General features: G+C 40.6%; 1 protein-coding gene across 5 annotated transcripts in view; it reads left to right on the top strand.

The window, feature by feature from the left end:
* Window positions 1–26,072, top strand: part of FBXL13 (F-box and leucine-rich repeat protein 13) — a 317,665-nt gene that overhangs the window by 183,526 nt on the left and 108,067 nt on the right. For all 5 annotated transcript variants that reach the window (XR_001000225.1, XM_011927739.1, XM_011927738.1 and 2 more), the window contains 3 exons: window positions 2,499–2,551; window positions 8,413–8,513; window positions 20,898–21,027. Coding sequence is in view for 4 of the 5 variants with exons in the window: in XM_011927739.1 (XP_011783129.1) it covers window positions 2,499–2,551; window positions 8,413–8,513; window positions 20,898–21,027 (284 nt within the window). In the remaining variant the exon portion in view is untranslated. The remainder of the gene's footprint in view (window positions 1–2,498; window positions 2,552–8,412; window positions 8,514–20,897; window positions 21,028–26,072) is intronic.

Genomic DNA, 26,072 nt, shown 5'->3' with positions numbered 1-26,072 from the left:
CCCCTCCCCCCCTCCCCATGATAAGCCCAGTGTGTGATGTTCCCCTTCCCGAGTCCAAGTGATCTCATTGAAGAACAGACTTTTTAAGGCAAAGGCCTTTTAGTTCCACAGGACAGTGACATAGAAAGCTCCTTCCCCTCTTAGTTGTCTGGGTTAGAGGCTGAATGTTTATGCCCTGAGTTTGAATCAAGGCTCTCTTACCTGCTTAAGTGTATCAACCCAGGTCATCTTCAGCATCTGTAAAATGGGACCAAGGATACCTCCTAATATTGTTGGGAGGATACAATAGGCTCATGCACATAAGATGCTTCACAGTGGCCACCCCGGGGGAAGTAGTCACAAATGTTAGGACTCAGCATGATTAAAACTGAAGCCTGTGGTTCATCATCACATCGGATTTAAGAAATTAAAAGAATTCTCCTTCTTTGAAAAGAACACAGCCTTGAGATGCACACACAAGGGTAGGACTTGAATGGTTGTCTTCCTGAGCTTTTTTTTTTTTTTCTATCCTTTTCTGTCTCCCAGTCACCAACCATGTTGGGTGTGGGCTCCAGAGATGCTTGGAGTAAATGGCCCTGTCCTTGTCATCTCCTGCACGTCTTGGCTCAAATGTTACCTTTTCAGTGAAAACTTCCTGTTCAGCCCTATTTTAAATCACACTTCCTCCCACTTGTTGGGTGCTCCCAATCCCTTTTCTTGCTTTATTTCTTCTCCATAGTACTTATTACCATCTGTCAAAGTAGATATGGTATTTAACTTCTTTTGTTTACTGCTAGTCTCTCCCCACTAGAAAGTAAACTCCTTAAGGGAAAATATTTTTGTCTATTTTGTTAACTGCTATATTTCCTTGTTAAGTATTTGTTGAACTGATGAATTACTCTCAAATAACTATTCTGGCCAGGTGCAGTGGCTCATGCCTGTAATCCCAGCACTTTGGAAGGCTGAGGCAGGCAGATCTCTTCAGCCCAGGAGACCAGTCTGAGCAGCATGGGGAAACCCCGTCTCCACAAAAAATACAAAAATTAGCCAGGCATGGTGGTATGCACCTGTAGTGTCAGCTACTTGGGAATGGGAGTGGGGGTTGCTAAAGTGGAAGGATCGCCTGAGCCTGGGAGGTTGAGGCTGCAGTGAGCCAACATGGTGCCACTTGCACTCTAGTGTGGGTGACAGAGCGAGATCCTGTCTCAAAAAAAACGAAACAAACAAACAGAATAACTACTGTATTCTGTAAGAACATTTATTTTGTAAACTTATATTGCTTGGGAAATCTATTTTCTCCTTATTAAATATTATTGAAGACTTCCAGGATGTGCAGATTTTTAACAATTGTTTTCAGTTTTTAAAATTCTGGAAGTATTTCTGGTTTGCATATATCACTTAGGATGCAGTCCATTCTTGGCAAAGGAAGAAATGTTCAAAATGGATTTATAACTACTAACATGTCTGTTGTTACTAGCGTGGGGCTGTGTGGTTATGAGCAGCAAATGTGTTTTCTATTCGTTGTGACAGTTTGAACACCAGAATCGCCCTCTTGCCTGGAGTTTTCCTGCTTCATGGGGTCTCCACCTAGAATGCCTTCCCTTTTCTTTGCTTCAAGCATTCCTCCCAGTCACTGGTTTGTGTAGCCTCCCTAGCTGCTTCTCTTCTGTCTCAGATTTGGAGTTTTACTTACTGTCCACTGAGATTCAGGGCACTGGTTATGAAGCACTTTGCCGTCTAACTGTTTGTATACATGTCTCATTTTCCCCAAGAGATTATAAGCTATGCACCGGCCTCAGGTCCCAGAGATAGTCAGTTAGCATTTCTGACCTTCCACTTGCCTATTTACAATTCATTATAAATTTTATATAAGTCTGACCTAAACAAAATCATGTCAACTATTCTGTTTATTATTATATATGCTGAATTATTTATGATATACATGTTGAAGTATTTGGGGTAAGTGTACTAGTGTCTGCAACTTACTTTGAAATGCATACAAAAATAAGATGATTGAGGGATGTATAGAGAGATGAATGAGTGGGTGGATATATGATAAAGCAAATACAGTAAAAAATAAATTAGAATCCAAGCAGTGGCTATATAGATTATTTATTGTACAATTCTTTCCACTTTTGTGTATGTTTGAAAATTTTCGTAGTAAAATGTTAAATGAAAACAAAAAAATAAGAAAGCAGGCACAAAAAACCAGATTGGTTTTCTTCAAGTGCTTTCAAGCTAAAAGCTCCGAGTATATAGTGTTTTTCCCACAGTAATATTTTTCTCCTTTCCCCTTACTTCTATAATCCTCAAACAATAATAAACATGTCTATATATTTTAATTCTGAAGCCCAAAAAAGTCATTTTTCTGGGAAAAGAAACCATATACTTAGAACATGTTACTTGCCAAGGTTTTTGTTTGTTTTCTAATGAATACACTGCATTCAATGTAGGATAGAAAAACTTTGTTTAAACATTTGTAATATGTAGTTTAGTGATGTATAACTTATTTGCTTCAGGCCACTGTAGGAACTTGCAAGAGCTGAATGTCTCTGACTGCCCAACATTCACAGTGAGTATAAGCAACCATTTTTACTGCTGTTTATATAGATTGACTTGCTACATTGGAGTGCCAGTATGCAGAATAGATGCTTGTGTGCTTATTTGGGATTCAATGTGGAAAACAGCAAACTATGTTAAACATTGACAAGAAATTTTACTCCATCTGTACAATGCTAATATTAATCACGTAGATGTATGCTCAGTGTTGGAGCCTCTGGCAAGTAGAAATTTTTCAATGACTACCCAAAATGAACTGTATTTATATTTAATGGTGTGTGTGTATGAGACAGAAAAAAATTGGGCCCCAGTAGACATGATAGGCTCATTTTATCTTCATAGCTATCAATAGCTGTACCAAAGAAGATGGAAATGAATGTGTATCCCTAGTTGCTTTCTTCCTGGTTCCTGTCTCCAGTCTTTCCCTCTGTCCCCAACCTGTCTTCCATTCTGTGAGCACTTTATACTCTTTGTAAAAGGCAGATATGACTACTTCACTCTCATCATCCATCAGCTACACACACTCCCATCATCTACACAACTGGATAAAGCCAATGCTCTTTAATATTACTCTACCTTGAAGACCCTCTGTGGTTTTGCCTCTGCCTCCCTTTCCAGCCTCACTTGCTTCAGTTTCTGTGTATACACTAATTTGCAGTGCCTACAGCCACTGAGTTTCCTTTGCTGCACGCTCCAAGTTGCTCCTTGCAGTTGTGCATTTGCTCTTTGCTTAGAATGCCCTTTCCCTTTGTCCCCAAGTGGTGCTTTCCTCTTTATCAGGTTTTAAGGCTTATTACCACCTCTTCTACCAAGACATCACTGGCTCCCAGGGCTGGGGTCACTGCTGTTCCTCTAGGTTCCTATGATAAATATCCTTAGCCATAGGGTTTCAGCTTCCTCCACTAGCCTAAGAGATCCAAAGGGCAGGAGATGTGTCTTATTATTTGTGGTAGTCATGGCACAACAGCACAAACTTTGGCATATTATATTCAATAATATTTAGTGAATGCAACCATCTGGAGATACCAAGTAGGCAATGGACAACATTGATGAGAATTGAGATTCCACCTTGGGTTGACATCTATGTATAAGTCATAATTAACATCATAAGAGTGAATAAAATCAATTTGGAAGGTATGAGAAGAGGAGAAGACTTAAGGTTGAGCCTTACGGAATGCTGACTTTTAGGAGCAGACAGAGGATATTCAGAAGGAATAGTAAGAGAAGTAGGTTGACAATGAAGAGGTATCACACAATGAAAGTCAGTAAAGAGTTTCAGAAAGAACCGAAGTGAACAGGTAAGAAAAGTACTGAACAATGCATTGTAGATTTGAGAATCAGAAGGGACTGCCAGTTTTTGCTACAACAGTTTCATTGGGATATTGGAGCAGAAATCTACTTGCAATGAATTGTGAAGTGGACAAGAGATGAGAAGGTGAGGCATTAGGCATAAACTAATCTTTCCAGAAAAGTGTCTTAGAGAGTGGTAGAAGGAAAACAGGGACAGGGAAATGGAAACCGGTTTATAGAGGATGATGGAGAGTCAGCTGAAGCAACTCACAGAGCAAGTCCCTAAGGAGACAGGAGGTAATAGGAGGAAACGCCTGGCTGTGGAATGCCAATCACGAGGCACAGCTCCATCATGAAGGCCAAGCCCTCCTCGCTGATGAAAAGACTGCATGAATTGGCCCCTTCCTGCTACCTCTCAGCCTCACTTTTACAGTCTCATCTTTCTAGTTTTTTCTTTCACATTTCTACTCTGTTTCAATACTGAACCACTTGGAAGTTCCCTGTTCATGTCATGCTATTTCATAGTGTCCTTGAGCTTGTTTTTCCATCTGCCTAAATGACTACCCTTCCTTCCCCACCACCCCTATCCCAACCTGGCTAACACCTGTTCATTCTTTTTTTTTTTTTTTGAGACGGAGTCTGGCTCTGTCGCCCAGGCTGGAGCACAGTGGCTGGATCTCAGCTCACTGCAAACTCCGCCTCCCAGGTTCACGCCATTCTCCTGCCTCAGCCTCCCGAGTAGCTGGGACTACAGGCTCCCGCCACCTCGCCCGGCTAGTTTTTTGTATTTTTTAGTAGAGACGGGGTTTCACCGTGTTAGCCAGGATGGTCTCGATCTCCTGACCTCGTGATCCGCCCGTCTTGGTCTCCCAAAGTGCTGGGATTACAGGCTTGAGCCACTGCACCCGGCCATCACCTGTTCATTCTTTAACACACTCTTCAACTCTACTGGGTCTTCCCATTCTCTTTTTTTATTGACCTTTAAAAAGCAGCTTTATTGAGATATAATAAATTTATATTTATATTGAGATTAAATTTACCCACTTAAAGTGTACAGTTTCATGGTTTTGTATTTTTATAGAGTTGTGTGACCATCACCACAACCAACTTCAGAACATTTCCCTCACTCCTAAAAGAACTCATGCCCATTAACAGTCACCCTTCATTTTCTCTCAACCCCCAGCCCTATGCAATTCTATTCACTTTTTGACAGTTAATTTCTAATATAATTTAGTTTTTTGTTTGTTTGTTTTTGAGATGGAGTCTTGCTCTGCAGTCCAGGCTGGAGTGCAGTGGCGCCATCTTGGCTCACTACAACCACCGCCTCCGGGTTCAAGTGATTCTCTTGCCTCAGCCACCCAAGTAGATGGGATTACAGGCACGTGCCACTGCACCTGGCTAATTTTTGTATTTTTGTATTTTTTTTTGTAGAGATGGGGTTTCACCATGTTGGCCAGGCTGGTGTCGAACTCCTGAGCTCAAGTGATCCACCCGCCTTGGCCTCCCAAAGTGCTGGGATTACAGGCGTGAGACACTGCGCCCAGCTGACAGAATTAACTTCTCTCTCTCCTGAGCTACATACGGTCTCAGTACTTCACCACAGATCCTTCACACTGTGTATAACACTTACGTTTACATATATATCTCCTGTTTTAGAACTGAGCACTTTGAAAATCCTACTTTAGTAATTTTTCCCCATGAAATCCATCCCCCTATTTCCACAGTAAAACATCTTTTCAAAACATGGAAGGCATTATACACAAATAGAATGTGTACAGAAAAATGTTAAGACCCTCAGAACTCCTCCACTCCTTGCCTCAATACACAGATTCAGCATTTAAATTAGTTGTTTAATCCCTGACCAGCAGAACATAAAGAACCACCCATAAAGAAACTAAGCATCTTCTCAGTGGCTTGTACTTTAATATAAATAAGCTGTTTCTTTATGTTCAAAAGTGCCCTTAAGGGTCATCCACAAGAAATGGAGGCATAGACAGACATGTCAAAGATCACATCAGAGAAAAAATGTTCTACTTTCTCTGGTTGCACTCTTTTTCCACCAGCAAAGTGAACGTGGGCTCCTTCATGAAGAAAGATTTTAAATCTTGACTGCTACATTCTCCAGATGTCTGCCTGTGGTTATAATGAAGTTGTTTGTCAAGTGGATTTACTCTTTCTGTGGATGTTTTAGCACCTACTGTGTTAAATATGTTCTGCTAGGTGTTGGAGGGAATTAAAAAATGAATCATTTTTCAGTTCTTGTCCTCAGGGAGCTTCAGTTCTGTATTTGAGTAAAATATCAGATTCTTTGAGTTTGGCCCTCTAATAGGGAAGTCAAAACAATGCCATCTGCATTGAATTTGTGAACATCAAAGTCTTGTCCAATTTTGGAGTCTAATATTATACAGGGCCGATAATTTTATCCAGCTACATTTTACTATTGTTTTTCCCTTTGAGACATAGACTGGGACACAGGCTTACATTTACGGAGTTGAGCAACATTCATTCAAAGAGCTTTGATTTCTAAGCTTGTCTTATGAAATATATTACATTCAGAAGGATTTGAGTACATTGAGGACAAATTCATAAGCCATTCTGCAATGTAGGTACTCAGTTTTTGCATTTATGTGTTCAAACATTTGGGGATTAAATCCTGAGTTCTTTTAAGTACTAGGAATGGGAGTGGTCTAAATTTGTTTGGATGTTCAAGCTTTTTCAGACAGGAAAATGTAGAGAAAGCATTACCTCCTCATCTCAATCTGAGAATGGGAGTGGTCTAATTTTGTTTGGATGTCCAAGCTTCTTTAGACAGGAAAATGCAGAGAATGGATTGCCTCCTCATCTCAAACAGAAAGTCAGATTTCTTTGTGGTACATAAAGCTACTCCACCTTCCTCTTCCTGATCCCCACATTTTCATCTTCTTTGAGGCTGGCTGCCTCTCTGAGGGTGTTTAAGCCAGCTGTTTCTCCTCTCCTTGCCTCATCTCATTTGCATTTTGCCAAGGCCTTTCAACATGTGTATAATCACTTTGATACTTGATTGGCATGCTGAACGTTTTCAAAGACAGATTTTCTTTGTATTAAGATACAGTGCCACACATTATGGTTAGTCTCTCGATTCTTTTTGGAAAAATTGTACTGTACACATTTTATGTATCCACACCTATTCAAATCCTTCATTTTGGTGATGGGGCATCTAGAAAAAATGCTGACAGCTTGAATACTGTAGTTAAGACTAGTGTTTATCAAAAGCTCTGCAGTGGCCTCTCATGCAGCATGGGTGCATAGAACCTTCCCTATAGCAGAATCACATAGATTTACAGCTTTCAAATAGACTCTTGTGTTCTCTTTAAGGCATGGTTTGCTGCCCCTGTAAATCAACCAATTCCTATCTGAGTGTGACGGTTGCTCTGACCTGCAGGATTTTATTATTTTAAAAATCCATGACTACTGGAAATAGTAATGAATGGAATGTTAAACCTCAGTGATCCTGCTGAAAATAAACCTTTACTATCTTTAGTGGTGTTCGGAGTGGCCATATTTCTGATGCAGAATTCTTCTCAGAACCACATCTTCTAGCCTAGTGATGATTTAAATCTCTTCCAGACAGATAGATGCAACAGTCTATTCTTTTCGGGACTGAGGTAGTGTCAAACATTGCATACACCACTAATACTTAAACTGGCTGCCCTGCTGATGTTCCCGGGGAGATTCATCAATCATTAAATACAAACCTGTTGCTACTCATTGTATTTTCTATAGTGTTACCTATACAAAAAGCAGCTTGTTGCAATCAATGCTTGCAATTCATCTGGTCTTGTAAATTTCATTGTAGAATCTGTGCTTGAAACCTCTGTTTTTCTCTCTCTCTTATTTCATGGTCACAGTACTTACTCTCTTACTTCAGTTTTCAGCTTTCTGGGGGAAGAGTGCTTGAATCTCTGAGATCCTCCCCCACCCTAACCCCAACATTGAATCTCCTGCCCAACTGGTATGTAGCCTATATTTTATTTTAGCCGTCTCAAACTTACCATAAATCTGTTGAAAATCTGTTCAGCTATTTAAAATATTTAGTTAACAGAACCACAGAAGCTTAATTACACATACACACATCTATGTATAAATGTATATGTGTATAAATATGGACTGTTACTAAAGTTCCACTGTTGAGAGTGTTTACTATTCCTGTCTTTCAGAATAATTTTAATAAGTTTAAAATGGATGAGTTTTTAATTGCTTTCCTGCATATGAAGAGTCAGAAGTGTTTGACACTTTGACATTTGAGCTCAAATTTCTTGTGACAGAGTTGAACTTCAATGGGTTCACATTTTAATGAAGTGTCATTGTGATGGAATGAGACTTGATTTCCAAGGAAAGGGAAAAGGAGGGAGTAATGATGCTTTGAGCAAAAGCATTGGCTTCTATTTAATTTCATTTCAACCTAATAGCCGATAAAGAATATGAAGAAAGCAACTCTTGCATGTAGTTTTTTCTGGAACAGGAAGAGGGATAATAGAAAGATAATAGGGAAATTGCAAGGCCTGATACAATTTGATAAGCGTCTCCCCTCTGTTTTTCATGCAGGATGAAGCAATGAGACACATTTCTGAGGGCTGCCCGGGGGTCCTGTATCTCAATCTGTCTAACACAACTATCACCAACAGGACGATGCGACTCCTGCCGAGGTAATGTTGGTGTTATTTGTATGACACTGAAAATAATTATGCTCCCAAAGTCTCTGGCTTGCTCTAGCATTCTGCAAAGGCAGTGCTCCCTTTATCAACACCCCACCACTGTGGCACTGCTATTCTTATAAGAGGATGGCTGCTTTCAAGTCCCTAAGCTAGTGCCTAAACTGGTCTGCCTTGACTAGCATTTTTGTCACTCTTACAGCAGTGTGCCCAGTAGCTTGAGTTAGACTTTGCTTGTTTCTTTCTGGTCCCCCATCCTGGGCATTTGAGCTCTCTGACCCTTACATTCCAGTCTGGTGTCTGGGACCTTTTTTTTTTTTTTGAGACAGAGTCTTGCTCTGTCGCCCAGGCTGGAGTGCAGTGGCATGATCTCAGCTCATGGCAACCTCCGCCTCCCGGGTTCAAGCGATTCTCCTGCCTCAGCCTCCCACGTAGTTGGGATTACAGGTGCCCACCACCACGCCCAGCTCATTTTTGTATTTTTAGTAGAGATGGGGTTTCTCCATGTTGGTCAGGCTGGTCTCAAACTCCTGACTTCAGGTGATCCACCCGCCTGGGCCTCCCAAAGTGCTGGAATTACAGGTGTGAGCCACCGCACCCAGCGGACCTCTTTATAATAGAATGCCAACATCCTGATTACCCAACTTTGAACACATTTGTCCCAGATTCCCATGCTCTGGCTACCTGTTGAGATTCCCACCACCTCTAAGGAGGTTGACACTGGTTGTTTTTTACTGTTTATGGAGTGTTGACAACATTGGACATGAATATTGCTTCTCTTTTTTGGAGGAGAAGGGACAGAATAACTAAAAAGTTGACAGAATATTCAAATTCATCAAAAATTTTTCTTTTTAGTTTGTTTTCAAACAGGGTCTTACTCTGTCACCCAGGCTGCAGTGCAGTGGCACAATCATGGCTCACGGCAGCCTCAGTTTCCTGGATTCAAACAATTCTCCCACCTCAGCCTCCTGAGTAGCTGGGACTACAGGAGCATGCCACCATGCTCATCTAGTTTTTGTATTTTTCTGTAGAGATGGGGTTTCACCATGTTGCCCAGGCTGGTCTCAAACTCCTGGGCTCAAGTGATCTGTCCACTTGGGCCTCCCAAAGTGCTGGCATGAGCCACCATGCCTGGCCCAATTATTCTTTATTTTCATTACAGTAAGGCCAGTCAGGAAGGGTATATGATCACACTAGGAGAGATTCAAATTTGACTTTGGGAAAACATTTCTCAAACTACTGTGAAAGAATGAACTATTTTTGAGAACACAGCTTTTTAAAGCTCCTTTGAAAAATAACAGTGATGAGACATTTAAAAAAGCTTACACAGAAAATTCTGGGTGATAATTTTCTTTATCTTCTGACTTTAACCATTTTCTGCAAATGTGCCAGCTTAAGAAGTGGCACCATATTTTCTATTTATCCCACTAATTAAGCTGCCACAGTTTTTTAGTCAAATCTATAAAGTTTTCCCTTTGAAATTTCTTCTGATGCTCTTAAACATAGAGAGTCTTCCTCCTGTCAGGCATTTAATATACATTTGCTTATTTTTCTGTGTTCATGTATTTTTACTTAGATATATAATCAATCTGTAATTAATCTTGGTAGATGAATGAAGCGATGATCTAAATCAGGGGTCAGCAAACTACAACCCATGTGGCCCAAGGCCTAGTTTTTTGCAGTATATAAGCTAAGCATAGTTTTACTTTTTTTTTTTTTGAGACGGAGTTTTGCTCTTGTTGCCCAGGCTGGAGTGCAATGGCACGATCTCAGCTCACCACAACCTTTGCCTCCCAGGTTCAAGCGATTCTCCTGCCTCAGCCTCCCAAGTAGCTAGGATTACAGGCACGTGCCACCACACCCAGCTAATTTTGTATTTTTAGTAGAGAGGTGTTTCTCTGTGTTGGTCAGGCTGGCCTCAAACTCCTGACCTCAGGTGATCCGCCCTCCTCAGCCTCCCAACGTGCTGGGATTACAGGCATGAACCACTGCGCCCAGCCTAGTTTTACATTTTAAATGTTGTTAAATAAGTAACCAATTATTTCAGCATCATTTATTGAATAAAATTTTTATCAAGTGATGCAAGTGATGTGTGATTCTTTCTTATATATCTAAAATTCTTTCTATTTATTTATTCTTTTTGAGATGGAGTCTTGCTCTGTCGCCCAGACTGGAGTACAGTAGCGTAATCTTGGCTCACTGCAACCTCTGCCTCCCAGGTTCAAAGAGATTCTCCTGCCTCAGCCTCCTGAGTAGCTGGGATTATAGGCGCCCACCACCACGCCTGGCTAAGTTTTTTGTATTTTTAGTAGAGACGGGGTTTCACCATATTGGTCAGGCTGGTCTTGAACTCCTGACCTCATGATCCACCTACCTCAGCCTCTGAAAGTGCTGGGATTACAGGGATGAGCCACTGCGCCCAGCCCTAAAATTCTTATACAGGCAAGAAATACTTAAAAGTCATTACTTTCTAATATTTTTCTGCATGTGATTTTACCTGTGTTCTTGTAGTTATTTATGTCCATTGTATCTCTCGGTGAAAATACTGCAGAATGGAGTGCTACTGCACATTTCCCAACTCCGTGTTTGGTGACCTCTCACTGATAGCTTGGAATTGGCCAATATGGAAGTATTCTGTACCATGGAAAACATCAAACACTACAAATCGGGGCTTGATTTATTGTTCAGTTGATTGTTTAGACTTAAAGTGATAGAGAACACAATTAATGAAGCAAATTAAATTTAAAAGTAGGTCATGTCTGTAGCCACAACATTGTGAAATAGCACAAAATATTGAGGAAATATTCTCTCAATACTTGAAAACTATTCTTTGATTTAGCAAAGAAACTCACATCATTAACAAGCAGATTTTGGACATACCTCTTTGACATATATCACTTGTGTCTTATTAATGTTAATAACATAATTCATATTGGAACTGTAATCATTCTTCAAGGTCAACCACTGGTTGGCTGGCTACATTTATAAGAGTTTCATTGACAAAAGTCAATGAAAACATTGTGTGAGAATTGATTGACTACGTGGAATTAACAGTAAAGAATATTGTATATTTTATCATTTGTAAGTTGCATACTACACATCCTTTATATCTGCAAAATAGTAAAATATAAAATTTAATGCACATACATTTATATGCATACTTTTTTGGGAAAGCCAGTTGTTAGATACTTATCAGTAAACCAATAATTAAACTAGGAGCTAATTTAGATTTTTGCATTTGCATGATTTGATTTCTCTCCTTTTAAAAGTAAAAAAAAAATATGGTCATGAAATGACTTCTAAATAAGAATTTGGGAAAAGTTTGTGTAATTTGTTAAGTATTGTTTTAGCTTTCTAAACCAGTTATTCTATATTTGCTTTCCTCTTTCACTCAGTAATGTTTATTTATTTATTTATTTATTTAATTTTTTTTTTTTTTTTTTTGAGACAGAGTCTTCCTCTATAGCCCAGGCTGGAATGCAGCAGCACGTCCTCAGCTCACTGCAACCTCTGCCTCGTGGGCTCAAGCAGGTCTCCTGCCTCAGCCTCCCAAGTAACTGGGATTACAGGCATGTGCCACCACAACCCGCTAATTTTTGAATTTTAGTAGAGACGAGGTTTCATCATGTTGGCCAGGCTGGTCTCAAACTCTTGACCTCAAGTGATCCACCCACCTTGGCCTCCCAAAGTGCTGGGATTACAGGCGGGAGCCATCATGCCTGGCCTTGATCCAGTATTATTTAGAGCAAAATTTTTGGTTCTAAGTAGTTGAAGTTTCTTCAGTTGAGCTTCTGCTTTTAATTAGGTACTCTGGTCAAGAAATGTGGACTGAATTATTTCTACTTTTTGGAATTTATTGAGATTTCTTGGTATACTAGTTTATAATTAATTTCCAAAAGTCATCCATGGATACTTAAAACAGAGCTTCTTTTATGTTTTATTTTTATTTTTTTTTGAGATGGAATCTTGCTCTGTCACCCAGGCTGGAGTGCAGTGGTGCTATCTCGGTTCACTGTAGCCTCCGCCTCCTGGCTTCAAATGATTTTCCTGCCTCAGCCTCCCAAGTAGCTGGGACAACAGGCGCGTACCACAACACCCGGCTAATTTTTGTATTTTTTAGTAGAGACAGGGTTTCATCGCATTGGCCAGGCTGGTCTCAAACTCCTGACCTCAGGTGATCCACCCACTTCAGCCTCCCAAAGTGCTGGGATTATAGACAGGAGCCACTGTGCCCGGCCAGAGTTTCTTACAGAGAACAAAATTTCTGGGTGTATATACACATAAATTCTTGATATGTCATTATAATAGTGATATATTAGTTGCCTATTACGATCAAGCTTCTCTTTATTTTGATGTTATTTTACACCCTTATTAACAAAGGTTAATAAGCATCATGTTTCATTACAGATTATAGCATTTATTCACATGAAGTGATATTCTTTATGCTGGTTGATGTTTCCTTGCCTTGAATTCATTTTGTTTTGTTTTGTTTTGAGATGGAGTCTTGCGCTGTCACCCAGGCTGGAGTGCAATGAAGTGATCTCAGCTCACTGCAACCTCTGCCTCCGGGTTCAAATGATTCTCCTGCCTCAGCCTCCCGAGTAGCTGGGATTACAGGTGCCTGCCACCACTCCAGGCTAATTTTTGTATTTTTAGTAGCAACAGGGTTTCACCATGTTGGCCAGGCCAGTCTTGAACTCCTGACCTCATGATCTGCCCGCCTCAGCCTCCCAAAGTGCTGGGATTACAGGTGTGAGCCACCGTGCCCGGCCTGAAGTTTTTAACTGTTATTAACATAGTTACCTTTGTTTTCTTTTGCTTGTTCTTTTTGTGGAATAACTACATTTCTCTGTATTTTTAACTTTTGTGATGCAGGATTTTAGGTTTATCTTTTATATGTAGCACGTAGCTAACTTCTATTTTTAAATTCATTCTCTTTGCCTTTTTAAGACAGCAGTTTAAAAGATCAATATTTATTGTCAAAACTGAGTGTATGGGCCATGCGTGGTGGTTTGCTGTAACCCCAGCAGTTTGGGAGGCTGAAGTGGGTGGACTGCTTGAGCCCAGGAGTTTGAGACCAGCCTGGGAAACATGGTAAAACCCCATCTCTACAAAAAAATACAAACATTAGCGGGTTATGGTGGCATTCACCTGTAGTCCCAGCTACTCAGGAGGCTGAGGTGGGAGGATCACTTGAACATGGAGGTTGAGGCTGCAGTGAGTCGTGATTGTGCTGTGACAGAGTAAGACCCTATCTCAAGAAAAAAAAAATTGAGTGTATGGTTTTATTTTTATCATCTTGTTTTATGTTTTGATTTTTATGTTACTGCACTGTACACAGTGCTTCTGTCTTTTGCTCTGTGAACTATGTTTACTTGTATATCTGAAGGTATTCAAAAGGTACATACACATTCTGTTGTGTGTTCTAATTGGTGGCTATTGGCGTGTTTTTAAAAACATACTTTAACAGGCATTTATCTAATTACCAAAGTCAAGATGAAACAATAACTTTTGACTCCTCCTGTGTTACACAATGATCTAATACATTTCAGTTGTCCCTCTACTTCTCCCTTGAACTTGACACCCCTTCACACCTACTCCCCTGTATGAACACACATGGTATTTGTGGTTTTTGCTAATCATTTAACTTTCTTTTTAATATGGAATTGTAGTGTTTGCACTCAATATTGTAATTATATTTATAATGAGTATGTAGTCTTAACTCTAGGCCATGCATTGATGGTCTTTTTTCTCATAACTTACTTATTCTTTAGCCTTGATTTTGATTTATCTGATGATAACTGGAAATATAATTTTAAAAATCTTTCTTCAGTAAAGATGCATGAGAGTCAGATATTTTAGCCATTGATCTCTGAAAATGACTATTATCTTGGAGGATGAACAGAAACTTCTCTTCATGTATAGTTCTTGAATCATGTTCTGTATTTTATCTTTAAAACCCTAATGTTTTAGATATTGGTCAATAAACTTTGATATTTCAGTTTACAGAAAGTCTGAAGCTAGCATGTTTTTTGTTCCTTTGTTGGTAACCTGTTTTTTGCTGCTAAGATGCTTGCAAGACTTTCCTTTTCTCTGAGAAACTGAGGACATTCCCAACCTTAATTGTGTTCTTTCAATTAATTTTTCTGGTACATTTTAAACCTTTTGAACACTGAAACGTATTTTTTCTCAGCTAGGGAAGGCATTTTTCTTCTTAATGCTTCTATCCATTTGTTCAGAGTTTATCATAAGAATCTCCTTGTATTTTTAGATCCGATTTTATTCCTGTGCCTCAAAGTTGTCTCTTTCATCATTTTTATCTCTATATGCCTTTCCATTAGCATCGTGCCTTCTCTATAGCAGTAATTCTTGAAATATATTTTAGGAACAGCGGTATTCTTGTAAATGCTCAACTGGTTGGTGGCAAGAGTGAGTAGAAGCACCAATTCCTAGTGTTTACTGATTTCTGTGGTGTAAATAATTCCACCGTGGCTGATTTTAAGCTATCAACACAATGTCACTGAATGTGGAGTTGGGAAAAGATGCTAACAATTGACTCCCATAAGCTGGTGCAAGCTGACTCCAGTGACCCTGAGGTTTCTCTAACACTGTTTCAGGAGTTCCTTAAGGTCCTCCAGTCCTGTAATATTGAATACCATTCAGTACTTTCTTTAGGCATTCTGTACTGTGATATGTAAATATGTATATATGTGTGTATATATATGAATATATGTACATGTATGTATGTGCATAAAAATGTATGTATGTGCGTAAAAGAGTATTATACAATCCATAAATCATAGGTGAAAATCTGAACTTACAAAGTAGATGATTTGGGAGTCTTTTTTTTGTTTCACTTTGTTTATAGACAGGGCCTTGCTCTTTCACTCAGGCTACAATATAGTGTGATGATAGCTCACTGCAGCCTCAAACTTCTGGGCACATCCAGCTAAATTTTAAAAAATTTGTGTAAAGACAAGATCTCACTATGTTCCCCAGGCTGGTCTCAAACTTATGGCCTCAAGCAGTCCTCTTGCGTCAGCTTCCTAAAGTGCTGGGGTTATAGGCATGATCCACTCTGCCTGACCCAGGGTGTGTTTATATCATATTACAAATTATTTTTAACTTAAAACATATTTATTTTCAATCATACATTGAAATAGCTTTTTTTTCTCCTTAGATTTGAAGGTAATATGACAGCTATGCATATATTTTTAGGGACATTCATTTTACAAATGAAGTTATACCTTTAGTAGGCAACAGATAGAAAAGTAGGACCCAAAATAAGAATTTTGTTTGACTTTTCCTTCTAGTTCTTGCCATTGAGAGAATATTCAGAATAGATACTACTTGATACTGATTTTTTTGTCATGTAAAAAAGTATACTAAGTTATCTATGATAAAAATACATTCCATAATGATTCTCTGTTTTTGCTGTTTTCCATTGTTTCAAATATGCTTGGATACGCAAAAATGTTCTTGAAACTGCAAATAACCAGAGAAATGTTGGTTGTTTCTGCTGTCATTCTCTCTTCATTGCCTTTAGTATTTCTTTCCAAAAAAAGTACTTGCCAAAAGAAAAATGTAATTTGTTTGTCCTTGGCAACAGTGATTTGCCAGCTTTTTGAATATTTTTTTCTCACTTCTTTGGGGACTTGCTCAGTTCTCTAAAGTTGAAAATGAGGGCTGCCTAAAGCTCATGCCCATTCCAGGAAATTTGTTGCCTCTAAATGTTTCCAGAATTAAACACTTTCTATTTATTCCTAGCGTCACAACCTAGGTGGCACTCTCAGCACCTCATCTGGCACAATATCCTGGTGGTGCTGCCTCTGGTCTCTTCTCCCTTCAATCCGCTGTGTCTCATGCTCCAAGAAGTGTCATCCTGGAACAATCTTCTTATCATGTCTTTGACATACTTAAGGTCTAGGTTCATCCCTCACTCTCTGTTAACATTGTCCAATCAAACTTCTCTGCCTAGGTTTCCCAAGAGAAGCCCTTAACTCCAGTCATCTGATTGCTGCATGCTTCACATTCTCTATAGCTACAGTGCCTTTCTCCTTCTCATGGCTAATCCACAGCCTTCACACCTTAAGTCTTGCCATCTACCAGAAATCCACAGTGATTTTTCCTTTGCCTGAATTCTAATAACAACATTCATTCACTTGTTCACCATGTATTGATCAACTAGTATGTGCAAGGTGTTCTGGGCATGCAGTACTGAGTAAAGCTATTATGATCTCTGCTCTTTAATTGAGTCTTAAATGCTATAGTGGAGTAGTATCCAATTGTTCTTTATATAGATGAACTGACCTTTCAGTTGGTTTGGAAATTTCTTATTGTCAGGGACTATCATGATCTATAGTCTCAGCAGTGCCCATCAAAGTGGGGCAGACAGAGTAAGCTGTTGTCTTGACTGGACAACTTCAAGGTCTACCCTGTAAATAGAAGGCCAGATCACTCCATTTAGGTTTTCTGCAGAATTCTATTACTTGAAATGCCTCTGTGAAACCAAAGAGGCCAACACTCAACTCAAAAGAATCCACATGCAAATTCCCTCTTTTACAGACTAGGCCTTGTCTTGGTGATTTATTTAGAGAAATTTTTATTTAAATACATAATTTTCCATTCATCTTAGTAGTAAGTCCTTCAGGTGTTAGAAATCTGACACAAATGACTTCAATTCTTTAATGGAAAAAAGCCAAAAGAGAGGAGAAAAAAACATTTGTAGTTTCTATAATAATTGTAATTTCTCTAAAGATTATAGTAATAGCAGAAAAATAAATAAATCACAAAGAGAGAACTCACAGCCCCCAATAAGAAACAGTTATCAAATAATTAGAAAAAGATAAAAACAAGCTGTAAACATTGCCTCAAAGCGGAATTAGAATTACCAAGTGTTCTGTGGGCTGGGAAAATGATGAATCAGATCTTACTCATGCAGGGGACACGCGTCTTTGCCAAAATTCAGAATAAAGAGCATCAGTATTGCACAAAATTTGCCACCTGTGATTTTGCTGTCAAGTGACACTTTTCCCGTCCCTAGCAGCTTTAAGTCTGCAGAACTGTAAATCCTTAGAAAGGCCTACAGGGCCACTCAAGATTCCTGAGCTTTGCCTTCAAACTCCCGTGAGGTTCCACTTTGAAAAGAGCTATCCAGGGACTTTCAGTCCAGGAGTCACTTAGTCTAATGAACAGCCTCTTTTATTTAAACCAGAGGTTCTTAGCTGGGGAGCAGTGGATTCCCCCAAGAGGATCAGGGATAGAATTCAGGAGCTCCATGAATTTTAATGGGGGATATAAAAAAACTCATCTCGGCTAGGCACAGTGGCTCACGTCTGTAATCCCAGCACTTTGGGAGGCTGAGGTGGGTGGATCACCTGAGGTCAGGAGTTTGAGACCAGTCTGGCCAACATGGTGAAACCCTGTTTCTAATAAAAATACAAAAAAAAAATTAGCCGGGCGTGGTGGCGGTTACCTGTAATCCCAGCTACTCGGGAGGCTGAGGCGGGAGAATCACTGAGTCTGGGAGGTGGAGGTTGCAGTGAGCCGAGATCACGCCATTGCACTCCAGCCTGGATAACAGAGCAAGAGTCTATCTCAAAAAAAAAAAAAAAAAAGAAAGAAACTCATCTCTACTTTCATTAAGCTGTAATTGAAATGTAGGTAAAAACTACAGAAGTGTTAGCAGTCTCTGGAACATTTTTACTCATATAAATAAAAAATATATTCTTATAACATTTCAATTGTTATAAGTATTTCAAAATATCACAGATACTTCACAATCACAGCAGTTACTAGAACTGCCACAAAATCCTATTTAATATGTTAATAAAGAAGCACATATATTAGTATTCCACTCTTTTTTATTCGATAATTATATATTTCAATATAATTGACTGTTTTTATAATCTTATATATTTTATTTTATGCATTTAAAAACATTATGCCAAGAAAGGGGTCCAGAGACCTCAGCTGACTGCCAAAAGCCAAAGGTATCTGTGACATTAAAAATTAAGAGCTCCTAGCTCAATTCTCGTTTTTGATATTTGTTAACTGATCACATTTATTTAAAGAAATTGAATATAGGTGTAGATCGGCGTATAGATTCAATGTGAAATCCTTCAAACTCTTGAAATTATTGTATGCACCACTCTTGGAGATAAGTATCCATTTCATTAAATGGAAGAATAATACAAACTCCATAAAAATAGTTAATGGGTTACTATCATGTCACATAGTAGTAGCAATAATATTACATATAGTTTTAAATCTTCTACTATGTCCCTGCAGATTTTGATTGTTAAAATCACCCTGAAGATAATACTGTTATTTCTGTGTTCTCATTTAATCATCACACCGTTAAAGGGAACAAGCAGATCAGATTACATCCATGTTCCAGATGAGAAAACTGAGGTTTAGGAAAGTTGGAGACCCCACAGTTGATCAGCGTAAAAAAAAAAAAAAAAAAAAAAGATAGTATTTTAATCTCCACTTAACAAATGAGAAAACAATCTCTGAGAGGTTAGGGAGGTTGCAGTTAAGTTTCAGGGCTTGGATTTACATCTCGTTTGGCCGGATTCAAAAACCTTGTGTATTTTGCATTGTGTCATGCTGCCTGCCTCACAACTCCTTTCTACAGATTATGGAGCTGAAGGACTGCTAGAAATGACACCCTGGTGCGCCTCTCCCTACCCCAAGAAAATTGTACTCAACTGAATCACAGGGTGTACTCAAGGGAGAGGAAGATAATGCATTTCCAAAACTTTAACACAGCTCAGTGCACTCCACAGCCCCGAGAGGGGGCGTGTCTTTGGGATATTAGCACCGCTTTCTCCTTCAGGCCCTGCCCACCTAGTCACTGGTGAATCCAAAACCTTCCCCCTCGCTCTGTCGAATCTCACGTACACAGCCTTTCCCAGATCAGGACTTGTGTTCTGAATCAAGTAATTTGCTATGGAATGCAAATCATTATATCGTATAGATGTGCTTTTCAAAATCTGATTAATGGTCAGTGCTTGTATATCTTAGTTCCCATTTATGGGAAGGTAAACTATTCACCTGTGTGATTTTGAGAGGCAGAGAAGCATTTTCTCCTCACTTTTCATTCTTTTTGCTTTGTAATTTGCTATTAAGCTGTTGCAGATCACAAACTCAGAGCATGATTGCTAATTCCATTAGAAGACCAGGCAGTAGTGGGAGTCCTTGACCTCTTAAAAAGTGCCAGGCTTTCCAAGCACAGTGGCTTACGCCTGTAATCCTAGCACTTTGGGAGGCCGAGGCGGGTGGATTACCTGAGGTCAGGAGTTCGAGGCCAGCCTGGCCAACATGGCGAAACCCCGTCTCTACTAAAAATACAAAAACTAGCCAGACGTGTTGGCACGCACCTGTAATCCCAGCTACTTGGGAGGCTGAGGCAGGAGAATCGCTTGAACTGGGGAGTTGGGGAAAGCAAGGAGGAGGTTGCAGTGAGCCGAGATCTCACCATTACACTCCAGCCTGGGCAACAAGAGCAAAACTCTGTCTCAAAAAAAAAAAAAAAAAGTGCCAGGCTTCGGAGGGCTTGGAAAATTGTCCACAGAGTGTCCTCAAACTGCGAGCCCTCGCGTAGTAGTACAGGCTCGTCCTAACTACCCTCCTTTTTTCTGGAAGCTCTCATTTTGGTCATTGTGGTAATACCATATTTAATCTGTTTCAACTCCAGCAAGATTTATAGTCTCTGATGTTGCTTTTAATTCTTCTCATGTGTTGCCCACTTATTTGCAAACTGGTCTTCTTAATCCATGCTTAAACTCTGCATATCAATTAGTCTTTCTTTAACTATAATAATGAAACGGTTACAAAATCATGCATATCTAAACCTATTTTTAAAAATCATTTGCTTATCAGATCTATTTTAAGAGCATGGTTATATTCAATTTTGTCTTCTGTCCCAAATCCTCACTCTCCTGTAACAGTCTCCATTTAAATGTTTACAAAGGATTTGTCCTTCTATATATTTTACACATTATTTTGGTACTCCAGAGATAAAACCTAAAAGCAACAATAAACTCTGCAAATTTGGTTTCACTTCCAAACAATGTGATTGCCTCCCCCACCTCACACACACCAAAAAAGCTTTATCCCGGTCAACTTTCTTAAAAATCTAGGCAAATATTATTGCATTATTAGTACTTTCACTTGAAATGTATTACAATTATGTGTTACTCTAGTCTCCTTTAATTAACAGGTAGAGAGTTAACAGTAAAGTTAAACGTTGAACATCTGCAAGAAGAAGAGTTGAATTTACAGTTTTTTTTGTCATAGTGGCTTAAGAAAGATTTGAGAGAACAACTGAAGTATAATACTTTCCTTGCTCTCTTTCTTGCCTTGTCTTTTCAGGCACTTCCACAACTTACAGAATCTTAGTTTGGCTTATTGCAGACGGTTCACAGACAAAGGCTTACAGTACCTGAACTTGGGGAATGGATGCCACAAGCTCATCTATCTGGACCTCTCCGGCTGCACCCAGGTTTGTCTTTCAGTCTTCTCTTTGCTGCGGTGTGTGAGGAAGTTCTCCAGAGAACGGGCTGCATTCAGCCCTCACGTTATACTAATGCTGTGCACGGACTGCAGCACACTTTTCAGAGGTTTTAAATTACATGGCCCCAGCTGCTGAAATTTTCCCCAGGATTGCTACTATAGGCTCTTGGCTTCCTTCCACTGGAGTGTCACACAGAAAAACAGGCAGAGCTCATTGGATGAGGAAACGGACCACTTTTATGGAGACAGTCTGAGCACAATTCTAAAGCAGAATCCAAGTCCTGAAAACTCTGGAGTTGCTTCCAAGACACAAACAAAGGAGAGTGTTTTGAGGGAGAATTTTGTACGGGATTCCTGAAAAGTCAATTAACTCCTGCATGGGTTTTTTTGGGGGGTAAAATGCTGCAAGTGATAAATAGGAAAAGAAAATACAACAAAAACTTGTAATTTTAAAAATTGCATTACACCCTTGGGCTGAATAACATGAAGATTTGAGATCTGTGTGGGAAAATATTTTAAGTTTGAGGGAACAGGACTTGGAAAGTTGGGCAGAAAATTGCGTAAAGTTGCGGAGGATAGGGCATGGCACTTTGGAAGTAGCTACTGCCTCATTGATAGTTTCTTCTGCTTTAATTTCAATAGATTTAAGCCATAATTCTTTTAACTTATTTTCTTCTGCCTTTCTGTGTATTTTATTAATTTGGTGTCATAGTATGTTCATTATTCTCTGAGAATAATATAATAGCACAGGTGAAAACTGACTGAAATACTGATAGTTATTATTTCTTGAGTCATTACCGTATGCCAAGCATTGTGTTGAGTGCTATACACAGATCAGATTTACTCCTGATACAATGCTGTGTGGTATGTATTTATTATGCTTATTTACAAATGAAGCGACCAAGGCTCAGGGTGGTTGAGTAAGTTGTCCAAGTTTGCACAGCTGATGAAAGCACGTGGTACTAATACAGTTTTAAGCATCTGTTGGTAGATACTGGGACAGGCAGAATCCCCTGGGAGAGCGGGAAATAAAAGGACAGCATAGGTTTCCCTCCCAGGATTCTTGAATGGATGGAATTCTTACCTAGTCACCACCACTGACATCTTGTGGTATCCTGATGCACTGGGTGGTCTGGAGGGAGTAGGGGGGCAAGGAGGGGAGGATTCTAAGTTAGGGCTATAAACATCTAACATTCATATCTGTTTAAAACTAATCTGCTGATGTGTAGCTTTTTAAACATCAACATCTACCATAACTTTATGACTGAGTTGGCATTGACGTTCTCCTCAGCATGACTGAATTTTAGACTGGCTTCTTACTGACTCTAGGCCCTGACTTCTTGTTTTCTTGTTTCTTAGAACATTTGTTTTAGAAAACTTGGAATTGTAAGTTCTTTCTCTGCCTCCTTTGAGGTTTCTTTTTAATAAAAGCTTCTTGACAGTTTTACAACTCAGGAAAGTCTTCCTCAAGGACCTGAGATCTATCCCTTTGATATATAATCATCAAAGAAGATATCTCTCAGTTCCTGTGGGTGGGTAGAAGCCTAACTTTGATGGGCACCAATTAGCAAATGCCGATGGCCTAATCCCAGAGAATAATATTTGCAAACTCAGGAACAACTTAATGTGCTTGACATATTCCACTGATAAGCCTCCCCCTTAAATATAAATCCTTCAGTACTTTTCTAACTTGCCTTTGTGCTTAAACCCTCCTCATGGTATGACTTACCTCCTTGTTCTTCTCAGTCTCTCAATTACCATGAGGCAATTATTGTAGCAATAGTGCACAAATGTACACCCAAGTGTCCTAAGGATAAATATTCTCAGACACAGTAAAGTTTAAATGAGAGGCTTCAAATCTATGACCTACTGCCCAGTTATGCATACAAAACACACATAATTGGAGGAGGTGGAGCAAGATGGTGGAACAGAAGGCTCCACCCATTGTTCCCCACCCAAGGACACCAAGTTAACAACTATCTACAGGGAAAAAACACCTTCATAATGTTTTAGGCTGGGCACGGTGGCTCATGCCTGTAGTCCGGCATTTTGGGAGGCTGAGGTGGAAGGATCACTTAAGGCCAGGAGTTCAAGACCAGTCTGGGCAACACAGTGGGACCCATGTCTCTACCAGAAATGCAAAAACTTGGCTAGGCATGGTGGTGTATGCCTGTGGTTCCAGCTGCCCGGGAGGCTGAGGTGGGAGGATTGACTGAGCTTGGGAGGTTGAGACTGCAGTGAGCTGTGATCCCACCACTGGGTTCCAGCCTGGGAGACAGAGTGAGACCTTGCCTCAAATAATTAAGTAAATGTGTTAATGCTTTTCTCTTGCACACCTGTATTTTGTTAGGAGTGTTGGCTGTCACCCTTATGGGTGAAAAAAGGCATCGTACCTTTCCACCCCATAGTACTAACAGGACAGAGACCTCAGGTGTCTAATAGCTGCTTGGTGGTGGTAAGGGGCAAGGGGAGCAGTGCATGGGGATTCACATGGTGTCTAAGAAGGTGGAATCCAGCAGGGCATAGGCTATGTACAGTTGAGAGCCCGTGACAAACTGGAAAGCAGAGATTGGAGCCCGAGCCGCCGTGAAGCACACACCACGCTAACACCTTCATAAGAACCAAAAATCAGATGAGCACTCTTTGTACCTGGTTTTAACTTCATATGGCTGAGTCACTGAAGAGATAGAAACAGTAGTCCTGAATTGCCAGTGCCACCCCTCCAGCGTGGTGCAGAGAGCCTCTCCGGGCGCTGGGAAAGGGAAAATACAGCAATTGTGAGGCATTGAACTCAGTGCTGTCCTGTTGGATCAGAGAGGAAAACTGGACCAAACTCAGCTGATGCCCACCCACGGAGGGAGCATTTAACCCAGGCCTAGACACAGGGGAATTGCCAGTCCCAGCAGTCAGAACTTGAGTTCTGCAAACCTCACCACCGAGTGCTACAGTGCGCTGTGCCTCCAGGTAAACTTGAAAGGCAGTCTAGGCCATAAGGACTGTAACTCTTAGGCAAATCCTGGTGCTCAACTAGGCCCAGAGACAGTGGACTGAGGGATACATGACATACTGAGACACCAACTGGGGCAGCCAAGGGAGTACTGGCATCACCCCTCAACCAGCCCCAAGCTTCACAGTTCATCACTCCAAAAGAGACCCCTTCCTTTCCCTTGAGGAGAGGAGAGGAGAGGAGAGGGAAGAGTGAGGAGGACTTTTTCTTGCATTTTGGATACCAGCTCAGCCATGGCAGGATAGGGCACCAGTCAGAGTCATAAGGCCCTCGTTCCGGGTTCTAGCTCCCAAGTGACATTTCTAGACACACCCTGGGCCAGAAGGGAACCTGCTGCCTTGAAGGAAGGGACCCAGTCCTGGCAGCATTCATCACCTGCTAACTGAAGAGCCCTTGGGCCCTGAGTAATTAGCAGCAATACCCAGCTACTACATTGAGCGCCTTGGATGAGCCTCTATGACTTGTAGGCTTCAGGTGAGACTCAGCATATTACCAGCTAGGGTAGCTATGGGGCAAAACTCCTTCTGCTTAAGAGGGAAAAGCAGTGGGGACATCGTCTTGCACCTTAGATACCAGCATGGCCACAGGAGGGTAGAGCACTGAGGCAGGTTCTTGGGGTCCCCGATTCCAGGACTTGACTCTTGTATGACAATTCTGGACCTGCCCTGGGCCAAAGGAGAGCCCACTGCCCTGAAGGGTGAGTCCCAGGCGAGGCAGCATTCACCACAAGCTGACTTAAGAGCCCTTGGGCCATAAGAGAAAATTATTGGTAGCCTGGAAATACTCTTCATGGCCTGGGGTGGTGGTGGCTACAAGGTAAGGCTCCTCTGCCTTCGGAAAGGGGAGGAAGAGTGGGAAGGACTGCATCCTGTAGTTTGTATGCCTGCTCAGCTGCAGTGCAGTAGAACACCAAGCAGACTTCTAAGGTTTTTGACTCTAGTCCCTGATTCCCAGAGGGCACCTAAGGACTCACCTGGGGTCTGGGGGACCTCACTATCCTGAAGAGAAGGACAGGCCTGGCTGGCCTTGCCACCTGCTGATTGTAGAGCCCCAGGGCCTTGAGCAAACAATGGCAGTAGCCAGGAAGTGGTTATGGCAGGCCTTGGGCAAGACCCAGTGCTGTGATAGCTTCAGGTCTGACCCAGTGCAGTCATAGTGGTGGAGGCCACAGGGGTGCATGTTTCACTCTACCACCAGCTTTGGGTGGCTCAGAACAGAGAGAGAGACTCTGTTTGGGAAACAGAAGGGAAGAGAACAAGAGCCTCTGCCTGGTAATCCAGAGAATTCTTCCAGATCTTGTCTCAGACCATCAAGGTGGTACCTTGACAAGTGTGCGAGAACCACAGGATTACTGGGCTTGGGGTGCCCCCTAAAGCAGGTACAGCTTAGATTAGAACACTCAAGTCCTTTCAAATATCTGGAAAGCCTTCCCAAGAAGGACGGCTACAAATAAGCCCAGGCAGTGAAGACTACAGTAAATACCTAACTCTTCAATGCCCAGATGCCGAAGAATACTGGCATCAATACTATCCAGGAAAACATGACCTTACCAAATGAACTAAATAAGGCACCAAGGGGCAATCCTGGAGAAACAGAGATATGTAATCTTTCAGACAGATAATTCAAAATAGCTATGTTGAGGAAACTCAAATGAATTCAAGATAACACAGAGAAGAAATTCAGAATTCTATCAGATAAATTTAACAAAGAGATTGAAATAATTAAAAAGAAATTCTGGAGCTGAAAAATGCAATTGGTGTATTGAATAATGCACCAGAGTCCTTTAATAGCAGAATTGATCAAACAGAAGGAAGAATTAGTGAGCTTAAAGACTATTTGAAAATATGCAGTCAGAGGAGACAAAAGAAAAAAGAATGAATCTTTATAGCAGCATGATTTGTAATCATTTGGGTATATACCCAGTAATGGGATGGCTGGGTCAAATGGTATTTCTAGTTCTAGATCCTTGAGGAATTGCCACACTGTCTTTCACAATGGTTGAACTAGTTTACAGTCCCACCAACAGT

This window comes from Colobus angolensis, unplaced genomic scaffold, assembly GCF_000951035.1.
Source record: "Colobus angolensis palliatus isolate OR3802 unplaced genomic scaffold, Cang.pa_1.0 Scaffold74, whole genome shotgun sequence".
NCBI classification, from domain to species: Eukaryota; Metazoa; Chordata; class Mammalia; order Primates; family Cercopithecidae; genus Colobus; species Colobus angolensis.
Note: the sequence above shows the minus strand (reverse complement) of the source record. Positions and strands in the feature narration are given on the sequence as shown.